The 21,620-nt window shown below is 37.9% G+C and overlaps 1 protein-coding gene across 4 annotated transcripts in view; it reads left to right on the top strand.

Annotated features, from left to right (window-relative positions):
• Nucleotides 1-21,620, top strand: part of PEX5L (peroxisomal biogenesis factor 5 like) — a 160,318-nt gene that overhangs the window by 95,951 nt on the left and 42,747 nt on the right. The window contains exons 2-4 of one of the 4 annotated variants that reach the window (XM_030576283.1): nucleotides 1,006-1,110; nucleotides 16,074-16,185; nucleotides 21,287-21,496. In XM_030576283.1, coding sequence (XP_030432143.1) covers nucleotides 1,006-1,110; nucleotides 16,074-16,185; nucleotides 21,287-21,496 — 427 coding nt within the window. The remainder of the gene's footprint in view (nucleotides 1-1,005; nucleotides 1,111-16,073; nucleotides 16,186-21,286; nucleotides 21,497-21,620) is intronic. The other 3 variants (XM_030576285.1, XM_030576284.1, XM_030576286.1) reach the window with 3 other exon arrangements.

The raw sequence follows: 21,620 nt of genomic DNA on the forward strand, positions 1-21,620 counted from the left end.
CATTGTTTTAAAATTGCAATATTATGCACGTTTTTGAGCTGTGAACGATTATACGGTATTTGTGATATAAAAATTACATCACATTGTTTGGTATCAATAAACAGTATCCTTCTTAGGACACAGTACACAATGCTATTTTAAATCATTCTTATTATACTGTACTGTAGTTAAAAAATACATTCAATAGACTCTTAGTTAATGAAATGTATGTAAGCCTAGGGCAAAATTCTGAAGTCATGGAGCCAGATCCTTCAGTCTTTGTACATCCCAAACTCCCATGGACTTCAATGGAGATTTGTGAGTGTAAGAAAAGTCTAATCAAGCTCCACTACTCTTCTCTCCCTACACCCTCAGACATTCACTGATACTTACAGAAGTTCTGTACATACAGGGAGAGCAGAGTATCAGAGACTCACAATCTACAACATAGATCCAAGAGGAGAATTTTGCCCTTTAATTTAGAATATTTAAAGGAGAATTTAACTGTCATTTTACGTAAGCTCTAAATCTTCATAACTGTCTGATTTCTTTTTATCTAATCTGATTTGAGTAGAAAGCATGTATATTTCAGCTATAAAGTTGCAGGTAACTACAATTAACTAGTAGTGAAGAAATTAAGGGCCTGATCCTCCAGATATTACTCATATGAGGGCCAAACTTTGTGAGATTCTCAACTTCCTTCACTCCTGCTGATGTACTCCTATGAGGCCTCACAAAAACAAGGCAGTTTGTAGTCCTATTGATGTCAATGGAGTGATTCATATGAGTAAAAGCTGCAGGATGGAGCCTCAACTCTGTTATCAATTAAGTTGTTGGGGTTTTTTGTTTGCTTGTTTGGTTTTGGCATTTTGTTTTTAACAGTATGTGTGTATTTTATTTTCAACAAACTTTTACTTCCAGCATAACACCGTCATTTAATTACTGGATTGTTCTGGGGTATATTTTTTTGTAACCAGTAACAAAGATTCCTCCTGACACAAGCCATTGTTGATTTCACTGTTGTAGGGGAAAGGCTCTAGGGCGGCAGATAAGGCTGTTGCCATGGTGATGAAGGAGCTACCGAGGGAGGAGTCTGCAGAGGAAAAGCCCCTCCTTACTATGACATCACAGGTGGGCAGAATGTTAGGATTCCAGTAGGCAGCTGACATATGTTAATCTAATGAAGAATGTAATTTAACTAGCAGATAAGCATTAACATTCCTGACTCAAAACTTAACAGGCAGTTATAGTTTTCCCAAAAGAAAAAGCTATTATAAAATGCCACACATAAAAAAAAAGGGAGAATGAGAAATTCATTCATTGTCTAGGTTTTCAATTGGTGTATATTAGTTTTAGTGATTCTGCTTGAGCTTGACCCTTCAGAAAATATTTTATACAAAATTAAATTTTGTGTCATCATAACTTAATATAGAAAATTATAGCTTACGGTAAATAAATTAACTGCTTGTGCTTTGGAGCTTTTAAACAAAAAAATGCAAATTTTCTGAACAAATGATTTGTAATAAGCACAATATACATATGTCAGTTACCAGTAGAGTACTTAAAATTGATTTTAAAAGGTCAAATATTATTCATGCTGTCAGTATTTATCTATAATACATATATACACATTCATGTGTACAATATGTATATATAAAATCATATATAACAACCATTTGATAGTGGTATCATTTGTAAAAACATAAAATCCCTTAAATTTTCACTAGCATTTAACTCATATTTCAAATTAGATTATTTTACATACTTCATTGTTTTCATCTTTGTAAAGCCAGTAAATGCAAGAATACAGGGCCATTATCTGAAATTTGATAGGTGGTAGACTATAAGTAATGAAAATGACACAAATGTATAATACATCTGAATTGGATAATTAAAAAAAATCCTGTGGATAACCAGCAACTTTGGCTTAAATTTAGCAATATTTTCCCCAGCAACATACATAGTAATAGAATTTAATACAATTACTTGATTTGATGCTTAATATTTAACATACAAGTACACAAGGTTATTAATATTCAACAATAAGTTTGATGTCGTACATTACATGGCTTTTCTTACATAAAAATAATCTTCAACAAAATCCAAAAACCTTTTTTCTACTGTAGGGTAATAGATATTTATGTTTAAAAATAATATGTGACTTGTAAAATGCCAACACAAGCTTACCTTATAGCCTGTATACAATGTATTACACTAAGTCAATTAATTAATAGAATTTTTGATCATTGACATTTTCCTATACATTGGAAAACATTTCTGTCAATTTCCTCCTAAACCTCTGTCAAATGCTGTATTATACCTGTGATATACTGTATTAGATAAAACATGATTGCGTGAGGAAATAGGATGCTTTGTTTAATGCATCACATTCCAATTTTACACTAATCAGTTTATGACTCACAAATATTGAAACAAGGGGTGAAATCCTGGGCCCCTTGAAGTGAATGGCAAAACTCCCATTGACTTCAGTGGGCCAGGATTTCATCCTAGGTTCATAACATGTTTGATGCACTATTTCTATTGGTTGTTTGTCACATTCATGCAGCAATAGTTTGTGACAGTTTTTTAAGTAAAATGATTATGTTTATTAGTCAGTGTAATTTTTTCCACTACACACATGTACCTACTTCCCTGCTATGCACCAATGGGGTGCACAAGCCAAAAGGAAGCAGAATCAAGTGAAAAAGTGAGTATTTTCCATAGCCACCTCTGCATCATGTATGTGTTATGTACAGTATATGACCATATCATATTTATCATTTGTATCCTAACTTTCTGGATGTGTTGCTGTTTTAAGATTCTTGTGTCTTTAATGTCTCTGTGCAAACCTCTTGTTCAGGTCATTCATTCAGAATACTGCGTTGCTATATAGCAATTATACATTCAGCCTTTATTAACGGTATATTTGTCCTGATTCTTCACATGATGAGAGAGATGGATGTGGCTGCAGTTCACGGGATATAATATGTATATCAAATGGAAATAATTACTAATTACCAATGGCCAAACTTTCCAAGTTGACTTTCCAGGTCAAATTTAGGTCAAAAGTGTCTTTCAGAGGTCATCTACTAGTCATACAGAATCAGCACTGAAGAATACTGTGTAGCTGTGTATTTTTTGTAACTGTAATGGTTATCTCAAGATGTCATTAAGAGCCTGGTCTTGCAGCCCCTTGCCTGTGCAACTCCCATTGAACTCAGTGGGAATTTTGCATGTGAAATGGCTTCCAGAATACATGCAATTCCTACTTAAATAGACCTGTTTGTTTTCATAATGGACAAAACATCACACACACACACACACACACACACACACACACACACACAGAGCTCAGTGAAACTAGGACTTACCATGCTTGATTGGGGAAGAAATCTCAGCTGAGATCAGTTATAACATGTGAAGGTGCTTTAAGTAAAGCTTCAAGGAAGCTCCCTCTCTCCTCTTCTCCCTGGAAAATACCATATACATTCACTGGAGCACAACTGGACACATATTCACATTAAATTATTTTTATGCTCCTATCCAACCTCTCCTGGGAAGAGGTGACACTTATTTGTTGAGAGAAATTATCACTGTATATTTGAAATTCATGAATACAGCAAATATTAGTTTACCATAAGTTACATAAGTCACAGATCCTCAGCTGCTATGAATTAGCATAGCTTTGCTGATTCACACTACCTGCAAATCTGGCCCATTGTCTCAACATTAAGGAACATAATACACAAGCTGCAGGATACACTATGATTTAACAGGTCTTTTCAGTCTTTATTTTCGGTGAGTCTATCTTAATTTTTTCAGTGACAGTCCCTTTATTGGCATAAGAAGGCTTTCAGATGTATCCAAATTTAATACTGCATATCAACTTTCAGTGCAGAGAGCAGGGTTTTAGTGTTAATGGGATTTGGTACAATGTGTCTCCATTTTATATTACTGTCTCCCTGTCTCTTGATAAGAAGGTTCAAAACAGAGAGAAGACAAATTTTTTAAAAGTGCATTTGTTATTCATGGAAGCTAGGAAAGGGGAGAGAGAGAGAGAGAGATGTAATCTATTTACAGACAATCATATATTACTGACTGCAGCTGAGTGACTAATGGAGAAAATTATTTATGAATATTCATGTGAAGTCAAAAGTTTTGTGTGTTCACTTTTTAGAAACATTTGAGCACTTGAGAGTTATTTACTAGCAGGAATAACCAAGAAAAGTTCATTTTACACTCAAATATTCATTGAAGACACATTTTGAACTGTACAATCAACAGTCAGACTCACAATTCACTCCATTGTGTTCATAACTAATACACATGAGGTATGCATATGTAGTTCATGCAAGTTTTGCAGAGACACCGCTCTGTATCATTTTAATGTCAGAGGGCAACATACAGCTGGAACACATACACAGATTTTTGCACAAATAAACCAATGAAAGTTCAGCATAAAGCCAGAGATAACATAATATCTATTGCCAAAAGGCCCAGAACTGACCTGTATAACCAAGGAAAGCCTTAGTGGTTCCCGCACTGTCCCCTGTCAGCTGTTCATATAAGGTATGATCCTGTTCCTGGGAACTCACAGGCAACACTTCCATGGACTTCAAATGGGTGAGAGATTGAACCCATACAGAGCCTTGAACAGACTCTTGCCAATACGTGCTCTGCGGAGCTGAACCTTTCCATTGTTATCACGATGCACAAGAAGGGCAGGAAATTTTGCCGTCCAGGGGACAGGTTGATCCTGGAACAACAAAATCACAGATTTCTAAATTTTTGCTGAATAGCACCCATAAGGCCACATTCAAATGAGGAAAGTGAAACATCCTTCCCCATTTCTTAAAAGGGCACGCACTACATATTATGCATACTCTGTAAGCAGCATTAGTATGTGATTTCCTTATTTCCCCTGAGAATAGCCCTGTGCACCATCCTTCCATGGGGCATTCTATTACCACTAAGAGTAGGAATATGTTTTTGGACGAAACCACACAGATATCATTGCAGGTCTAGTCATCTTTGTATATGTTCTTGGATTTATATGTAGACCACACCACTTTCTCTGTGGCTGTCCCATTATACCTTTCCATGCAGTCACTCACAGGTGACTTGCCATATGGTTTCCATGTGTCTTTATGGAGGAAATAGAATTAGGGTTGCCAGTTTCAGCTATAGGCTCAAACTGCTACTGATAGATTTTCTGGTGTGTGTACATGGCTCACCAGGAAAAATCTGGCCCATAATCATAGTCTCCTATTTAAACTCTGAGCAATCCCCACTGTTCTGGATGACTCAAAACCTCTTATGAGCGTCTTAGCTTTTAAATTTGCAGAATGATTTGTAGCCTCCCTTGTACGAAGGAAACCATACCACTATGGAAGTATTTAATTAATATACATTATTAACAGGCACTATGTAGAATGGCAAAAATTAGTCAATAGAACTAGTTATATTGGGGTGCAGTCTCTTCTCTTACATTGGTGTAAATCAGGAATAACTCCATTGAAATTAATAGCATTACAGTACTGGGATTGTTTTCATACTACAATCGGGCCCATTTTACATAAACATACAGAACAAAAGTTGTCTTGAAATGGCCAAATCTGTTCTCTTTAGAGTCAGTGGTTATTTTGCCACTATTTCAGTGGGAGTAGCATTGGACTCATACAACAGACCTTTGCAGTATGCTGAGGTACTTTTTTGTACACTATGTTTTAATAGACTAATGACATATAGAAGATGCTATTAATGAATTTAATACTTCAAAGCTATGTAGTCTCATCTGTTTTAAAGTTATTTACCAATAGCAACACATTAAAAATGAATTAAATTAATTTCCCCCTTTATATTGTTTCTTCTAATATTAGCCACACAGCATAAGCTATATAACTTTAAAATGTTGTGAAAACAAAATATGCAAGTGTATGTTAGCCAACTTAGAGATACAAAGTTAAATACTATTAAACTTATTTTAGTATTATTGTTTTTAAACAAGTATGTATGATTTCAGCACGAACATTCCCATGAGATAATAAAAAAGTTGCCTTGACAACATAGTTTAAAACTCATAAATTGGCTGCCTGCCTAAAGTTAAGACTTTTCAATCACAAATTAAACAGACTTTTCTGTCACAACTTAATTTTACATTACCAAGGGAAATAATGAGAGTTTAAGATCATTTATAATATATCTTTGTATAGGACTCCATTTAACAAAAAGGAAGAGATAAAAATAGAATGATATGAAACAATATAATTATGTTTTAAAAAGTCCTGGCTATTATTCCATGGTCACAAAAAGATCTGAGAAAGCTATATGCAGCAAATAAAAATTACATTAATTTAGCCCCTTTTTCTGTTCATGAATTATCTGTGAATAGAAATTAATTTTTACAGATTTAGTTGTTGATTTATTTTAAATAACAAATACTATTGCTTTGACTATTTCTTATTTCTAACTTGCTATTTGCATTGTGTTACTGGTCACCTGAGTTGCATGGTGCATGTAGAAAGACCCACAGAGAACTTTCAAGTTAGCCATATGACCATTTCCAGTGCCAATACCTGTGCAAAGCCATACCCCCTATAGAGAAGGTCTGTACAGTTTAATAGAAAATGACAAACCTTCCATCAGTTTCTATGACAACCCTACAAAATTTAACAGAAAAGTATATTCCTGCTATAGAATTCTATAGGATGGTTAAAAGAAAACCCATAAAAAGGATAGTCTTTATTCATTCTATGGTCAACATTTGAATAAATGCTATACTTTACACTCATTTTGCTCAGGTGTAGATGACAACACAAGGCGCAAGACGATTGAAAATCAAGCCCTATTGGTTTTTACAGTAATTTCTATAGATGCTATTACATGGTTATAGAAACCAATTTTAAAAAGACCTGTCTTTTTTTTTTGGACCACACTGTTCCAGCCGCCTTGCCCCACAATTTTTATAGTGGGGATGCTGAAAGCCATTGAACCAAACTGTAAATGCTGTATGTAATGGAAACCACTTCAGGCTAAGGGGTATGTCAGTACCCCCAGCATCCTTCGTTTCAGCCTGTGGGGGCTACTCCAGCCTTGCAGGTGGGGGAAAGAACCATCTATTCCACCAATGGTGAAATTACAGTAATAAGTACATGATTATAAATACTGCATATGGGCTAGAATGAGTACAGGATAAAAGAACCTATGTTTAAGGAATGCACTTGCAGTATTAGCAACATTGTGAAAGATCAGGAAGAAAAAATCTGCAGCCCTTTGGAGCATTACAACAGCTGGAAATCTATGTTTGTTGACTCCATAACACAAAAATTTCAGATTAATGTGCAGTCTGCTACACAGACCAGCCTCCTTACTTCCCCAAAATAAACCCCACAGTTGCAAATAAACCTGAATTTATATCCATACATTTGCAAAGCCAAAATACTGCAAGGGTATGGTTTAAAGAGATTTTTGTTATTTGGGACCTTGACTTTCAAGGGTTTTCAGCACAGCTGAAGATTGGCCAGTATTGTCTGATCTTTACCAAAAGGTACATTCTACAATAGGACAAGGTATTTTTGCCACAGTTTAGTCCTCTCTTCTCCATCTTCACATTCTTCATACTGGTTCGGTGGTTAGACATAACATGGATCTTTAGGCTGAAGAGTAGGAGGATTAGGTCCAAGAACAGTTCTCCAGTGCCAGTGTATCATTCCTCCAAATTGAGACTCTATTATATCTCCTGTCCATTTGAGATAGTCTGTAGAGATATACAAGCCTCTAGCACAAAGGTGAGCCACTGAGCATTTGCTGGTGGTTTGTAGAAAGCTGGCTGGCCCTATGGTGCTGGATCTCACATTTTCAGCTGCTGAGTCACATCAAAAGAGTCTAAATAAATTAAATACATCTCTAATATTTTGTAAGGAATTTTGTAAGGAATTGCTGTAGTTGCCTCTGGGCTGCTCTAGGATTACTAAAGGGAACGGGTAAATCTGTGCAGTTGTGAATGGGAGGGGAACTGATCTCTATTTAGATGTGGTTCAGGCTGTGAAAACTTATGAGAACCCCTGCGCTAATCCACAAAGCTACTCATCTCCTTTAATGAGGGTAGTCTCCAAACAGAATAGTTGTAATGTAAAGTTTACAAACATAGGTTCTAAACAGGATTGCTGGCATAAGGAATCAGCTCCAGTAGTTTAGGAAATTAAAGGAACTATGAAAGGAAGCTGGCTTCATTTTTGCTGAGTTTAGATAAGTGAGTACCGGAAGGTTGGAAGAAAGGTACATGGTGCAAACAAAGAAAGCATTGGTCTTTGTCAACAGCATAGATAAGAGTTCCCAAAGAAATGTACCAGATAGTTCAGTAAGTGTTCTCAGGGCTGTATAAACTCATTATAAAGAAAAAAAACACCACCTCCAGAGTTTTGATTTCTTCTACAGAAAATGCAAAGCTCTACAATTAAGAAACAGCACTGAATAAAAAGAGAAGAAATGAAAGAATGTGTAATTCATATTGATATAAAACAGTTTTAAAGGAAGCAGAAAGCATCCATTCATCTGGAAGAAAAAAAACTCCACTGTAGAAAGAATCTAAAGCAAGTGGTCAACATAACAAGAAAGGGGACATAACATTTAAAGATTATAACATAACCGACAACTCACTGTCACTGCACATTGACTTTGAATATAAAAGGAGTTTCAAGGTCTGTAGAGCGAAAACAAAATACCTTTGCACAGTAGATACGTTACACACTACATTAGACATGTGAATTTAAATGCCCATTATTGTATCTTTTGGAATCCTACACACACACACACACACACACACACACACACACACACACACACACACACACACCCCTACCTATCTGCTGTCAGCACTAAATTATTGGTGGCCACTATTTCACTTGTGATGTAACTCTGGTTGTTTTGGGAACAAGGTAAATAAGATAGTAGTAGCTGTTGATTGAAAGGCAGATTGTGCAGGCTAAATATCATTTCTACCTGCAAACGTCCGACTATTGATAAGAAGCTAGTCTTTACACTGGTAATTTACCCCTGTGGATATGGGAAGTTCTCAGGGTTCATCTACCTACAGGCCTTCTGGCACTCTCAGATTTGAGCATTTCCTCAACAAACAGGGCCTTATTACAGTTATATTTTTGTTTGGTTGCTGCCTGGATGTTTAAAAACTCTTTTTATTGCAGTTTCAGTAAACTGTATGTTGTCAGCAAGGCACAGCCAATTTTTGTTTTGATATACAAGATCCTGCCACCTTTACATTCTCGTCAGGCACTGTAAAATGTAAGTCTGATGCCACTAGACTCACAAGAGGATCCAATATCAAAAGCAAGAACCAAAGGCTACAGAAAGAACTGGGAATATTTTTAGAGGGCGGCATAGCTTCCAGTTTTATATAGCTCAGTATGTGACATTTCCAGTCAGTGATGATGCTTCACTGGTTCCCCTCATGAGGTCCCCAGGAGTGGTGACAGCCGGTATTCCCTGGGTTTGGGGAGGAGCCAGGAGTAACTGGAGGAGCCTGCAGGGAGCTTGCTGGGAGGGGTGGAGCATGGCGGGGGATAGCGGAATGCATCTAAGGAGGTGTCAGTACAGGACGGGATGGACCTGTGGATGAGGCTTTGTTGGGAGTGGGAGAACTGGAGCAGTCCAGGCGGGAGTACTGGAGTGAATCTGGGCTGGGCACCACTACAGGGTGAGAGAGATGTGGTTGAGTGCGGGTGGAAAAGCCTGGGATTGGTGGTGGGGGTAGAGCCTGGAGCAGCCTGGGGGGTCTCTAGGTGAGTGAGGGAGCCTGGTGGTGGCTGGCGTTAGGTGGGAGAGTCACGGCAAAGTCCCTCATCCTGCCCCTCCTCCACATTAACCCCCCACCATTCAGCTAGCCATGTTCAGGTCCTATCCCACCCTGTTTGGCCTCTGACCCCATCCTATCCATCCTTCCAACCCCTCCCCATTGTCACTAGACCCTGTTCCCCCTCAGCCCCATCCCAGCCCTCAACCCCACCTTGTCTCCCTCCACTGGCCTCACACCTACCCTGGTGGCAAGGCACTGAGGCAGCCAGTGCATCCTCTTGCTCCTCAGCCCGCCCTCACCACAGCTCAGAGTGCCATGCAGACTGCCAGCAAGCAGCAGGAGTCTGGGCCACAGCAGCCCGGAGGGAGGCAAAGGGGCCGCCTGGCTGCCCTTGTAACCACAGCCCAAAGCAGCTCCCGTTGGCAAGGAGGAGTAATTGCAGGGAAATATGGTACAAGGAGAGTGTGTCACTTCCTAGGGTTGAGAGGCACCTCACTGCTGCCTGCCCTTAGCATGAGGAAGCCTTGTCTGTGCCTGCCATCAGTCAGTTCCTCAGCTTCATCCGCTACTGGCAACACAAACACTCTCCAGTAAGAATCTTAGACCCCGCTGTTACTCTGCAGTTTGGCACACCCCAACCCTCGAGCCCTCCAAGCATCAACCTGGTCCACAGGACACTTACAGTATTCGCAGATTCATTGCTTCCAGATTCACTGCTTCCAAAGAAACAGTATACCACAGCTTACCAGTTCCACCTCAGTCACCGCTCCACTTAACACACAGCACTTATATTTAGTTTCACTCTAAACATATTTGTTTATTTAACAAAACAGAGATTCAAGTGGTAGCAAGTAGAAGCGTTGGAAACAAATGGTAACATATACAAAAATTATAACATGCATTCTAGTGCCTAGACTTAATTAAGCAGATACTCTAGCAGACATCAGAATATTGCTTACCCAAAATTCTTGCTATGCTTCACAGACAGGTTGGCTGTGACACTCTTTTAATGAGACAAGCAAGTGTCAGTTGCCTCCTACGTGAAGGATCCTGTGTGTTTTCTTGTACCCCAAGATATACCAGATATATGTCTTTATTCATAAACAGATCAATCACCTCCTACTGTTGTAGATTCCCTTTCTTGTAGACTTCACAGTCTCTTATTTAGCCTTGGCTAACTTTGCAAATAGGCATACATTATGAGACATGCAATACACAAACAGCCAGACAGGGAGATAGGTAAAAGGAATTTTTCTGAAGCACAGCACATCCTGGTGACCTGTCAATTCCATGACCTTAAGAACCTATATCAGTATAGAGACACAACTCTTAAATATTACCTGCATATACATTTTGCAATGATTATGACAAGTGGGCTACTGGCTCTCGGTAGAGACTTGACATACCACCCTTTGGTGAACTATTATGCATATCTGACCCAAGGGATCCCTGTACAACCCAATGCACCCCATGCCCTCTGCCAGGTGGCACCAAGTTGTCCCTAGGTCAAAGAGAGTAAAGTTGAAGTTAAGGGTGAAAAAAGTGATCAGAGGGGAAAATATAGGAAGTCAGGAAGCAAGAGAGTCTAGACTCAAGGAGCACTATCGCTTCTTGACAAGTGACAGAAAACCAGTAAATTCAATCAAAGCACTTGGTAGCTATATAAAATATTACTGTACACTTGCAGATGGGAATGATGGCACAAACCATGGCAGTTCTCCAAGCCCCACAAGCCAGAGTCCTGCTGGACATTATGGCAGTTAGTATAGCAAGATTGGCAAGAGTATCTGAATGTGGCAAATGATAGCGAGTTGTAAAATGGAAACCAGTGGATTCCACCTGTGCACTATGAAACGGCATATGTTGTATGCTGAATGGGGGCATATACAATCACCAGTATATAATGGAACAGAGAAAGGCAAAAATGCCACATCAGGACCCTAGACTCTCTTTACAAAGGACTAATTTCTCAGATCAGATCTAAAGATAAGTTGTACAGTACATTAGAGGGACTGATGTCTGCCTCCAGACAGATATTTGTGCCACTTACTACCTTCCCAAAAATATGAATACCCACACCCACAGTCATTATTATGACAGCAGAACAACAAAAACAAGCATGTTTTTGGAGAAAAGAATTCCTTGTGGAGGAAAAACACATGTTTTTCTAGTCTAGTGTCTGATAGCATAAGTCAGATAAATGTGCATGAAATTCATTTCAATTTAGAAGGAATATCTTATGTTATCATGGAGCCTCCTCGGATGTGAAGTCAATAAGGAAGTAGCATACTAGACAAGTTTGGAGACATCTTTCAGTTGAGACTATGTTTCAATTAAATGAGATTTTGGAAAGCAAAATGTAGCTGTCAGGACACTGTGAATTTGTGGCACCCACTAGCTGAGTTAGGGTTCGTAAATCAATTAAAGAGCAGTGTGTAATCAATAATTGTAGTTTTTGCATTACTGGCAAATACATAATACTGGAGTGTATTATACTGTCCCCTATTAGCCTATAATATTACAGTATAATAGTGTGTCGTCTAGTTATTGAAGCATAGGAATGGAATTCAGAAGATCTGGGTTATACTTCCTGTTCTGCCACATAAATTATTGCATGACCTTGGTCAACTCACTTAATTTATCTTTTCCTCACTTTTCTCAGCTATATATTGTGGGGGCAATACTTCTCTAGCTCTGCCTCAGTGGTGTTATGAGGCTTAGTTCATTAAAGTATTCTGAGAGCCTCAGATGGAGGGTGCCTGTGAACCATAAATCATCATTAATACTAAACTATTGATATGAACGTTTCAGAACACTGATGTAACTCTGAAGTCAGTGGAATTAGATCAGGCATGAATTTGGCCAAACACAAGTGGCAGTAATGGAATGCAAATTATATAAACAAAATGTGAGAGAGGGGGCCTTACCAAATTGCATGGCATATATCTCAGGGTACTCAGAAGTCTACTCTTGTACCAGCTTATCAAGGGCAAAAGAGTCAGCATGTGGGATTCCATATAGTTGAAGAGTCTGATGTGTCATGAAATACCTTCCCCGCTGCTTAATAATTGCTGTGTTGCTGATATGTTGTATTACTGGGCCATATGTAGTCTGTGTTTATTAAGCTGCAAGAATTAGAAGACACTTATCATGGTTGTATTACCTAGACTGTTCTGAGCCCAGATCTTTCAGTTGAGGGTTGATCCAGTGAGCAATCTTTATTATAAGGAGCTCCCACAAGATTTTAACCCTTAAGGAAATCAGTGTATGTGTCACAGAGGGAAAGAACAAGTAGATGAGGGACCTATTTGTTTTTCCAACTAAATGCCCAAAACTCAGGAGAGAGGCAACATGACTTGGCAAACAGATCAAGTGCATTTGCTGGAAATATACTAATTGCAGAGAACAGTGATAGGAGAGCTAATCCTCAGTCTTCCTTCATTTTGGTAGTAGAATTTTAACCAGAAGCTTCTGAGCTGCCTGCCCCTCTATCACATCACTAATATCATCCTAGTGAATGACAGTTGCCTTGTTGTAAGAACAACAAAGAAATGACTTGAAATGTGGGAACCAGCCACTTGGAGGGTTGGGGGGGGGAAGAGAGGGAACAATATGTCTCAACTCTTAATCATCCCCAAACCACACCTGAACCTTTTGAGAGTCTCAGATCCATTCAGATTAGAATCCTCTCTTTTCTCCCCATTCTGATTCTCAACATTGCCATAACTGCTTCCTCAAATTTCCACTGCCATCCTTCCTTCCCAGCTCCTCAGCATTAAGCTCCTCTCCTATCAACCCCTTCCAACTGGCAATTTTGACTCTCTCCATTCCCATGACTATCAATAGCCCCTTCCTTCCCCCACCCGCAACTTCCATGTTTCCCTTAAAGGTAAAGTTCCAGAGAATGTAATATTTTTAAACCATCCTATATAACTTAATGGTGTATTATAATCCTATTCTATAGCATAGTTTAAAAAATTACAGAAATATTAGCATTTACTATTAAATCCTATAGATTTTTTAGAAACCTATGGTTTCATTCCTATCAAATTCTGTAGGACTTTTCTGAGAAACCTTGCATATCACAAATACACCTTGGAAGATCCCATTGACTTGGGAGCTCTGACAATCTTCTGGTTTGGGCTTTTTGTTCACCAGGGCACGTATCTTCAGCATTGCCAAATCTCTGCAGAAAAGCTCTTGGTCATGCTGGCTCCTACAATGGAATCCATAAATTCAAGAGGGAAGAAAGGATAGAAACCTTATTGATGATCATGACAGATGATTTCTGGGGGCTGTTAAATCATTAAAAAGAAGAAGGAGAGCCTTAAAATATTCACAGCATCCAGCTGGTTTCTCCCCCACTAGAAATGACTAGGAGTGTATTATACCTGGTAAACTTAAAATCATATAAGTAGAACATGCAGTTATGTAGAGATATGTCTGACACACCACCAATATTTGCTAGAAATGTAGCTCTAGAAAATATGTGTACAAACAGATCCACCAGTAATGAAGATCAAAGATCAGCATCTGGAATAAATGCAGTTTCCAGATCAAGTGCAGACATTCCCCTAAATTAGGAAATTACTTGTATGTGTGTTCAAAAAAGAAGAATGTGTCATTAGACTTTGATCCCTAAATTCCATTGAGTGAATAGTGAAAACCATATGATTAATTCTCTTGTAAGGTGCACTTGTAATTTGGCTATACAAATATCAGGATTCTAGTGCATGGGAATCTGTGATTGCCAGATCTTCAAACCAGCATCTAAATTTCATCATGCACCCATTGACACACACAAATTGGGCACTCATCTCACTAACCTCTTTCATTGTGTATGTCTACTTTGAGTGCACAAATGTAGGATCCTGATTATATGAGTGGGTACACATGCCAAACATACATGCTCACACGTGGGGGTCAGTTTGAAAATTCTACTCTTCACAGAAATGGACATGCTCCCCCATATCTCATCATCTCCAACCTATCACTTTGTGAAGTACTGTGTCTTGCAAATTGCTGAGCACTTTAGGGGTGTAGAATCAAGCCTTATACGAACAGTGAAGCTGCATGGTTCTGCTACTCTTAATAATTTGAGATTCTGTTGTCCGGGTAAGTGCTGACGCACATCAGAGGGTTTTTTATACATTAATTAATAGTCATTAATGTTCAGTGTGGCTGTTGACAGAGGTCGTACACTACAAGAATGAGAAAATGCCTTTTAGCCAATTCTGAACCATTCAAACATCCTGGGCTTGAAAGTTCATCTCATGTTAAAAATATTGTGGGGTAATGTGCCACTTAATACAAACTTTTGAAAAAGGGAGAATAGAAGAGGGAGAGAGGAAGGGGTTGTGTGTGTGTGAGAAAGGAAGGGTGAAAATGGGGAAGAAAGAGACTGAGATAAAAGGAACAGAGGAAAAAACAAACATTCTTAAAGATAAAATAAAGTCAAACCATACAATCAAAGGGCACCCAGTTGTGTCTGCAGAGGCCCTGATGCTGCAAAGAGAACAGCAGAGAGTCAACTGCAGCACAGGGACAACAACTGGATTCTTTTATCCCTAATTTGTGCAGTAGCACAGGTTTGCCTTTAGCTGACAGAAAATCTGAATTGAAATCTTCCTTAAAAAAAACACCAGACTCATGCAATGAAAATTACAGGAGTAAACAGTTCAAAATGCAGAGTAGATTTATAATCCCTACACAGCCAAAAACCAATTCAAAAGGTTCATAAACTCCACAGAGTTCACTCTAGGTCATTCATATGTTCTTGCATTCCACAGAAGTGTCTCACGTAACAGGCTACATTGAAGGGGCTAATGCAGATTTTCTAATATAAATCATAATAAGTTCTGCATGTGTGAGTTATTAGTGGGAAAATGGTGCCTCCCATGCACGACAACGAATAAACATTGACTGGTCATTCCCACACTGACGATATAAAAGGTGAAATTCATGCATTTATGCCACCAAGCATTCATTAATTAGGCCTATAATCAATAGCATGTAACAATTGCTATAGAAGAACCATCTTGGTACTTTACCAAGATATATGGCTTATGAAATTTGAGCATAATTTTAAGACGTTCAGAAAGAGCCGTTAAAAGTCTATGTTTAACCCCAAAGCTGCCTGTACCTTAGAAAAAGGTGACAATCACTGGAGTCTCTCTTCTCCCACAAGCAGAAACTATCCACATGCTGTTGTAAGGATGAATTTAATTTCTTTAGATTTTGCATCTCAACAAAGTTCTTTACCCTTGTGTTTTTCTGTTGCCAGCTGGTGAATGAGCAACAAGAAAGCAGACCCCTCTTGAGCCCCTCCATTGATGACTTTCTCTGTGAAACCAAACCAGAAGCCATTGCCAGGCCAGTAACATCAAATACAGCTGGTAACTAATTTTCTTTATCATCCCTCATTAAAGGAAGATAATTTATTTTTATTTTAGCTTAATTATTGTACTTTTTGCCAGATAACATATTAGTTTCTTATTTTTAAATCAAACAAGATTCATTATTAATTATTTTCACAAAACTGTATTGGTAGTAAATTACAAATGGATTAATCCGGGAGTATCAAAACCTTGTTGGTCACGCTTTGGTTTTGTAAAATCAAAAAACTTAAACCTGGGGTTGTTAGGATCCAGGTCTCAAATTATACCAAAACTTCAGAGTTAGGGGTTGAGATGTGCAGCTCTGATTTTAGTCCATTGGGAAAGTGATTTTGGTTTGGTAACTCCTCAGCCTGGCTGTTCTTTTGCAAAAACTTAACCATGGGTGGGTTGCATCTAGTTCTTGTTTTATCAAAACTTCCTAAGTTTGGATAATGGTTTTTGATAAAGGCTTAAGTAATGGTTTATGGCCTTGTCTTATTTCTATAATGTTCATTTAGTCTACAGTGCAGTCTTCACCACTGGGCTTTGTAATGAACATGGCCATTCCAGTTGTGAAGTAAGATTCTTCCCAAGTACAGAGTGCCTTTGTTATCCCATTGGTGAGTGTATGTTACAGATCCCCCTTTGTCTGATCATAGAATATCAGGGCTGGAAGGAACCTCAGGAGGTCATCTAGTCCAACCCCCCTGCTCAAAGCAAGACCAATCCCCAGATTTTTATCCCAGTTCCCTAAATGGCCCCTCAAGGACTGAACTCACAGTCTTGGGTTTAGCAGGCCAGTGCTCAAACCACTGCAAGGAAAATATGAGTTTGTTACTGTCCTAGTTCAAGCTGTAGCAGTTCATGCCTAGATAGTGGCCATCACACTCCCACAAAATTATGCTAGGCTGGAGTGAATTTCAGTTAATGACAAAAATATATATATGTTCATCTAAATAGTGGCAAAACGCCTGATGAACAGTATTCTATCTAATACCAGTGCAACTGCTGCCAAGTTTGTTTCAAAGGCTCATTATCATTGAAACCTCTTCTTGTATATTTTTTTCTTATCCTAGCATTTACACTGATCTAAATTATAGAACAGGGTTTTACTTCCCTACTTTATGGGACACAATGGACCATTAGGCGTTTCTGTAAATGAAAAAAGTTCCTTTATGAAAAACATGAGCCAAATATTACTCCATTTCTGCTTGTCATAACCACACTGGTCTTCCTGCCACTAATTCTTTATTACTTACAGACTTGCTTTATTGAAAACTTGGGAAGAAAAAAAAAGAGATACTAAAATACTATCCCCTTCCAACTGGGAAAAGAAGAGAAAACCTGCAGCTGTGCTCAGGAGCTTTGCTATTGAAATAATGTAATAAATTTCTTATTTGCCTTGTGTTTCAATAAGATAGAGCAAGTAATAAAAATGACATGGTAATCCTGAAAGCACTCAAAATTAAAAAAAGTATACTGTCTTCCAAGATTAGCTTTTAAGATTTTAGTGTTGCTGTTCAGTGGTATGTTCAGAGGTAATATGCCACTTGCAAGGTACAAAGCTAATCAAAGTAAATTAATTGATCAGTTGAGGGACAATGTAGTTAACACAACTACCATATTTTATAAATATTTCATAAAACAGCTTGCCTTATTACAAGCCATTGGAATGACCAAGTGGCGAATTCTAATTTGTGTTCATACCTCTTGCTTTGGATACCACTTATAAATGAATTTTTCACATTGAGAAAGAGTTTCAGACAGATGGCACTTGCCAGTTGCCAAGTAAATCATGCACATAATTTGTGTGCACAATACTCCATCTGTATGCCCAAATCAGGTACCTGATATATTTGTGTTTGCAGTTACCTAATTTTCAAAGGCAACGAGGGCAATTGTGCCTACAGATTAGGCATACAACTGTACATGTATTATATGCTAACTAGGCTAACAATTTGCTTCAGTATGTTTTCACAGCTTCAGAGCTGTGAGGGGAAAAAATACTCACTATAAACAGGACTGGGAGCAATATTACATTAATGCACCATAAGAGTAGGCAGCTGCAGGACTACACCTCCTCTTTCATCATGTCAGATTCCCTCAACCAGTCACCAGCAATGAATGTTTGGCTTCTTCCAAGATATTTCTTGTTTTCATTACCCCACCCCTTCCTTATTTGGTACTTCCCTACTCAGTTATGATATCAAACACACCATACCCCAAATACTTTTAGAATTCCAAAATCAAAACCAAATTCACTGAATCAAGACTTAGAAGATGAAAAAGCAACAACTTAAGACTTCATCCTGGGCTTTGGAAAACTGAATTGTACAGGTTGCTAAAATAATGCTGAGTCTGAAACTAAGTCATCAAAAGCAAGGACATTCAGAATTAAGGTCGGATTATTATTTAAAAATTCTAGCACTAAAAGGACACCACCAGGTTGGGCCCTACTATGCTAGGTAACGTACAAACATAATAAATTACAAAGAATCTCTCTTAATTCACTGGTTAAGACTATATATCATGTGTATTCCCCCAAAAAGCTATGCTGCAACATATGTTGTTGGACTATATGAACCCTTCCAAGCCCAGTAAGCTGTGCAGGAGATTCTGCATATTAGGAAGGGGGTTCAGCTGAGGTATCTCTGAAGTCTTTGTAATGCCTCTGAAAATATTGACGACGATCATTCATAATTCATGCTGACTTCTCAGCCTACCCACACTTCTGTTTCTTACACATTAGCCAAATCTAAGTTCATTCTTGTACAAATGTCACTACTAAAAAAAAAAATGCAGTTAACAAGAAGGCAGTAACCCCACCCCAGGTTTCAACATAATAATGGTTGCAGCGAGTTGTATGCATAGGAGGTGCTGTGTTGCCCTGTATGAGGCAGTAAAAACCATGGTAGTGAATGCTACAGTAGTGACTATAAATTAATGAATATTTTGAGACAAATAGGAAACTGATCTAATATGAGCTGCCTTCCATGAATGCGTCAAAGCCAACAGACAAGGAATGCCTGAAAATTTACAGACAACTAACAGGTGTAACAAAAGAACCTTGGTCAACAGCAGTAAAGTATACACCAGAAGCAACTCTGACCTGTAGGAACTGTAAAGTGTCTTCAATTATCAACCCATGCTTTCATGCACCTGGTGAACTTCTGGGAAGCTGTTTGTTTATTCCTTTCCTCCTTTAACCTTGGAATTGGTTATGTGCAATTAGAGGATTAAAACTGATACCTTGAATGTAGTCAGTTTAGCATATGGACTTTTGGAAATCTGAAATATATCTGCTTATATCATCCTTCTACATCTAAGAAAAGTAAAGGGTGCTTAATATGTAATAAGTAGTCAACAATTTAAATTATAATTGCAGATAACATCTTTTGAGACTTTTTTTGAAAATATTGGACTTTCACATATGTTGGTTTTTTAGTGATTTATGATGTGTTTCTTCCCATTATTCTACTGCAAACAGAGGATTTATTGTTGTATTTCTTTTTGCACTGATGTCAGTTGTTAGGTGTATTTTATCTGCATGGAACTGTTAAATTGATGAAAACAGTTTTTTTAAAAAAAAAGTTAAATTGCAGGAAAATACATAAAAATTAGCAGCTTCAAGATTTCAGTGAAATGAAAGATTAAAATTCACATAAACTCAAACTGTTAGAATTCCTTTATTAGAGCTGAGGATAATTATTTTTAGTTCTAATTAATGTGTAACCCAAGCAATATGCATCTTTCAATAGAAAATGAAACACTGAATTAAATGAAACTGAATAATAGTTTTTCTTTTAGCACAGACAAATAGGTTAGAGGAATGACTGTAGGTACTTCAGGTAGTTAAAGGGGCAGCATACATTTTAAAAAAAAAGTAATTATAGGTGCTATGCCTGCCTAAAAATACCCCTGCCAGTTTTTGTTGCTTTACAATCACATTTACCTATTTTTGAAAAAAAAAAATCTCTCACCTCTTATGTGGAAGATTCACATAAACAAAAGGGGAAATTGATTGACCCCACAGACAAAACAGTGCAACTGAATATAAATAGAGTGCTGTCAAATACACCAACTAAAAAAAAACTGAAAAAGAGAGAAAAATATTTTTTAATGTCTGTTAAAATAATCTTATGTGTTACTTGTATCAATGAGTAGGTAAAAAAATTTCAGACAACTGTGATTTTTATATAAGAATATTAGCAGTTTAGCTTGGTGTGTGTTTCTTGCAGCGTCCAAAAAACTAATTATGGTATTTAACACATTTTAGACTGATATTTTCAGAAGTGCCTAAAGGATTTCTATGCCAATCTCTTGTTAAAGTTTAGTAGGAACTGAGCATCCAAATCTCAGATAGTTTTGAAATATCCTCCCTAAAACACTGTAAATCTGGATGGCCAAATCCTCCTTGCCTTACCCATATGAACAGTCCCAGATACCTCATTAGGATGAACTGCATGAGTAAGGCAAGCATGGATTGTCTCAGAGTGTTATTTTTCACCGGGAGAATTGTGAAGGGAATGTCTTCAAAGCGATTGGCTAGAGTCAGTGTGAATCATTCTGCTCACTCCTTACATGCATCTTTGAAACCCTACCTCTGAACACAAAATGATTGCAAGCTGATTTAGTCTATAATCTTCTCCCTAATAGAGCACAACACAATAGTAATCTCATAACTGGCTGGTACTCAGATGGGCTTTAATTGCTTTCAGTACTTTAAACTGGTGAGACTGGTCCTAATCCTCTCTCAGAGCCAAATTGCATAATACTGGGACAACTAGATCATGTGGGAAACTCTGGGCTAAGACTTTCAAAAATTACTAGTGATTTCTGCTGCCAACTTGAAACAACTTAAAAGGGCCTTTCTGAAAATCAGGTGACTCAAGACCAGCATTCAAAAAAACAAGGCACCCAAAAATCACTAGTCACTTTTCAAAATCTTGCACATATTCCTTACCCAGTAACCATGTAACATCTACTATGTCAAATACAAATGTGTTTAATTTAACTCAATTTTGCTTTAGTCAATTAAAACAAATTTAAAAGAAAAATCTAATCAAATAAATTAAAACTGAACTCAATACTGAGTTCTAACATTTTGCATCTCTGATAGTATTATCAACTGGTCTGGATCTCTTGGATCTGAGTGAACCTGTCTTACAAACCCAAAGCAAGACAAAGAAGTCAGAGAATGCATCAAGAGGTGAAAACTTAAAGGCTTCAACCCACAGAAAGAAGACAGACAACTCAGACCTTATAAATGTGGATGCTGAGCAGAAGGTCCAGAGTGGGAGAGCACCAGAGAAATCATCATTAGATTTAGGTAAGAGCTGGTTAGTTCATCAGTGCCACTCAGCCATGCTTAACTTTACCAATTGCTCCTTACTGCTATCAGAAAAAAGCATCTTGGGCCATCTTCTCATTGCCATGCACCTTCTGTAGACATT

The sequence above is a fragment of the Gopherus evgoodei genome, chromosome 9 (genome assembly GCF_007399415.2).
Source record: "Gopherus evgoodei ecotype Sinaloan lineage chromosome 9, rGopEvg1_v1.p, whole genome shotgun sequence".
Classification (NCBI taxonomy): Eukaryota; Metazoa; Chordata; order Testudines; family Testudinidae; genus Gopherus; species Gopherus evgoodei.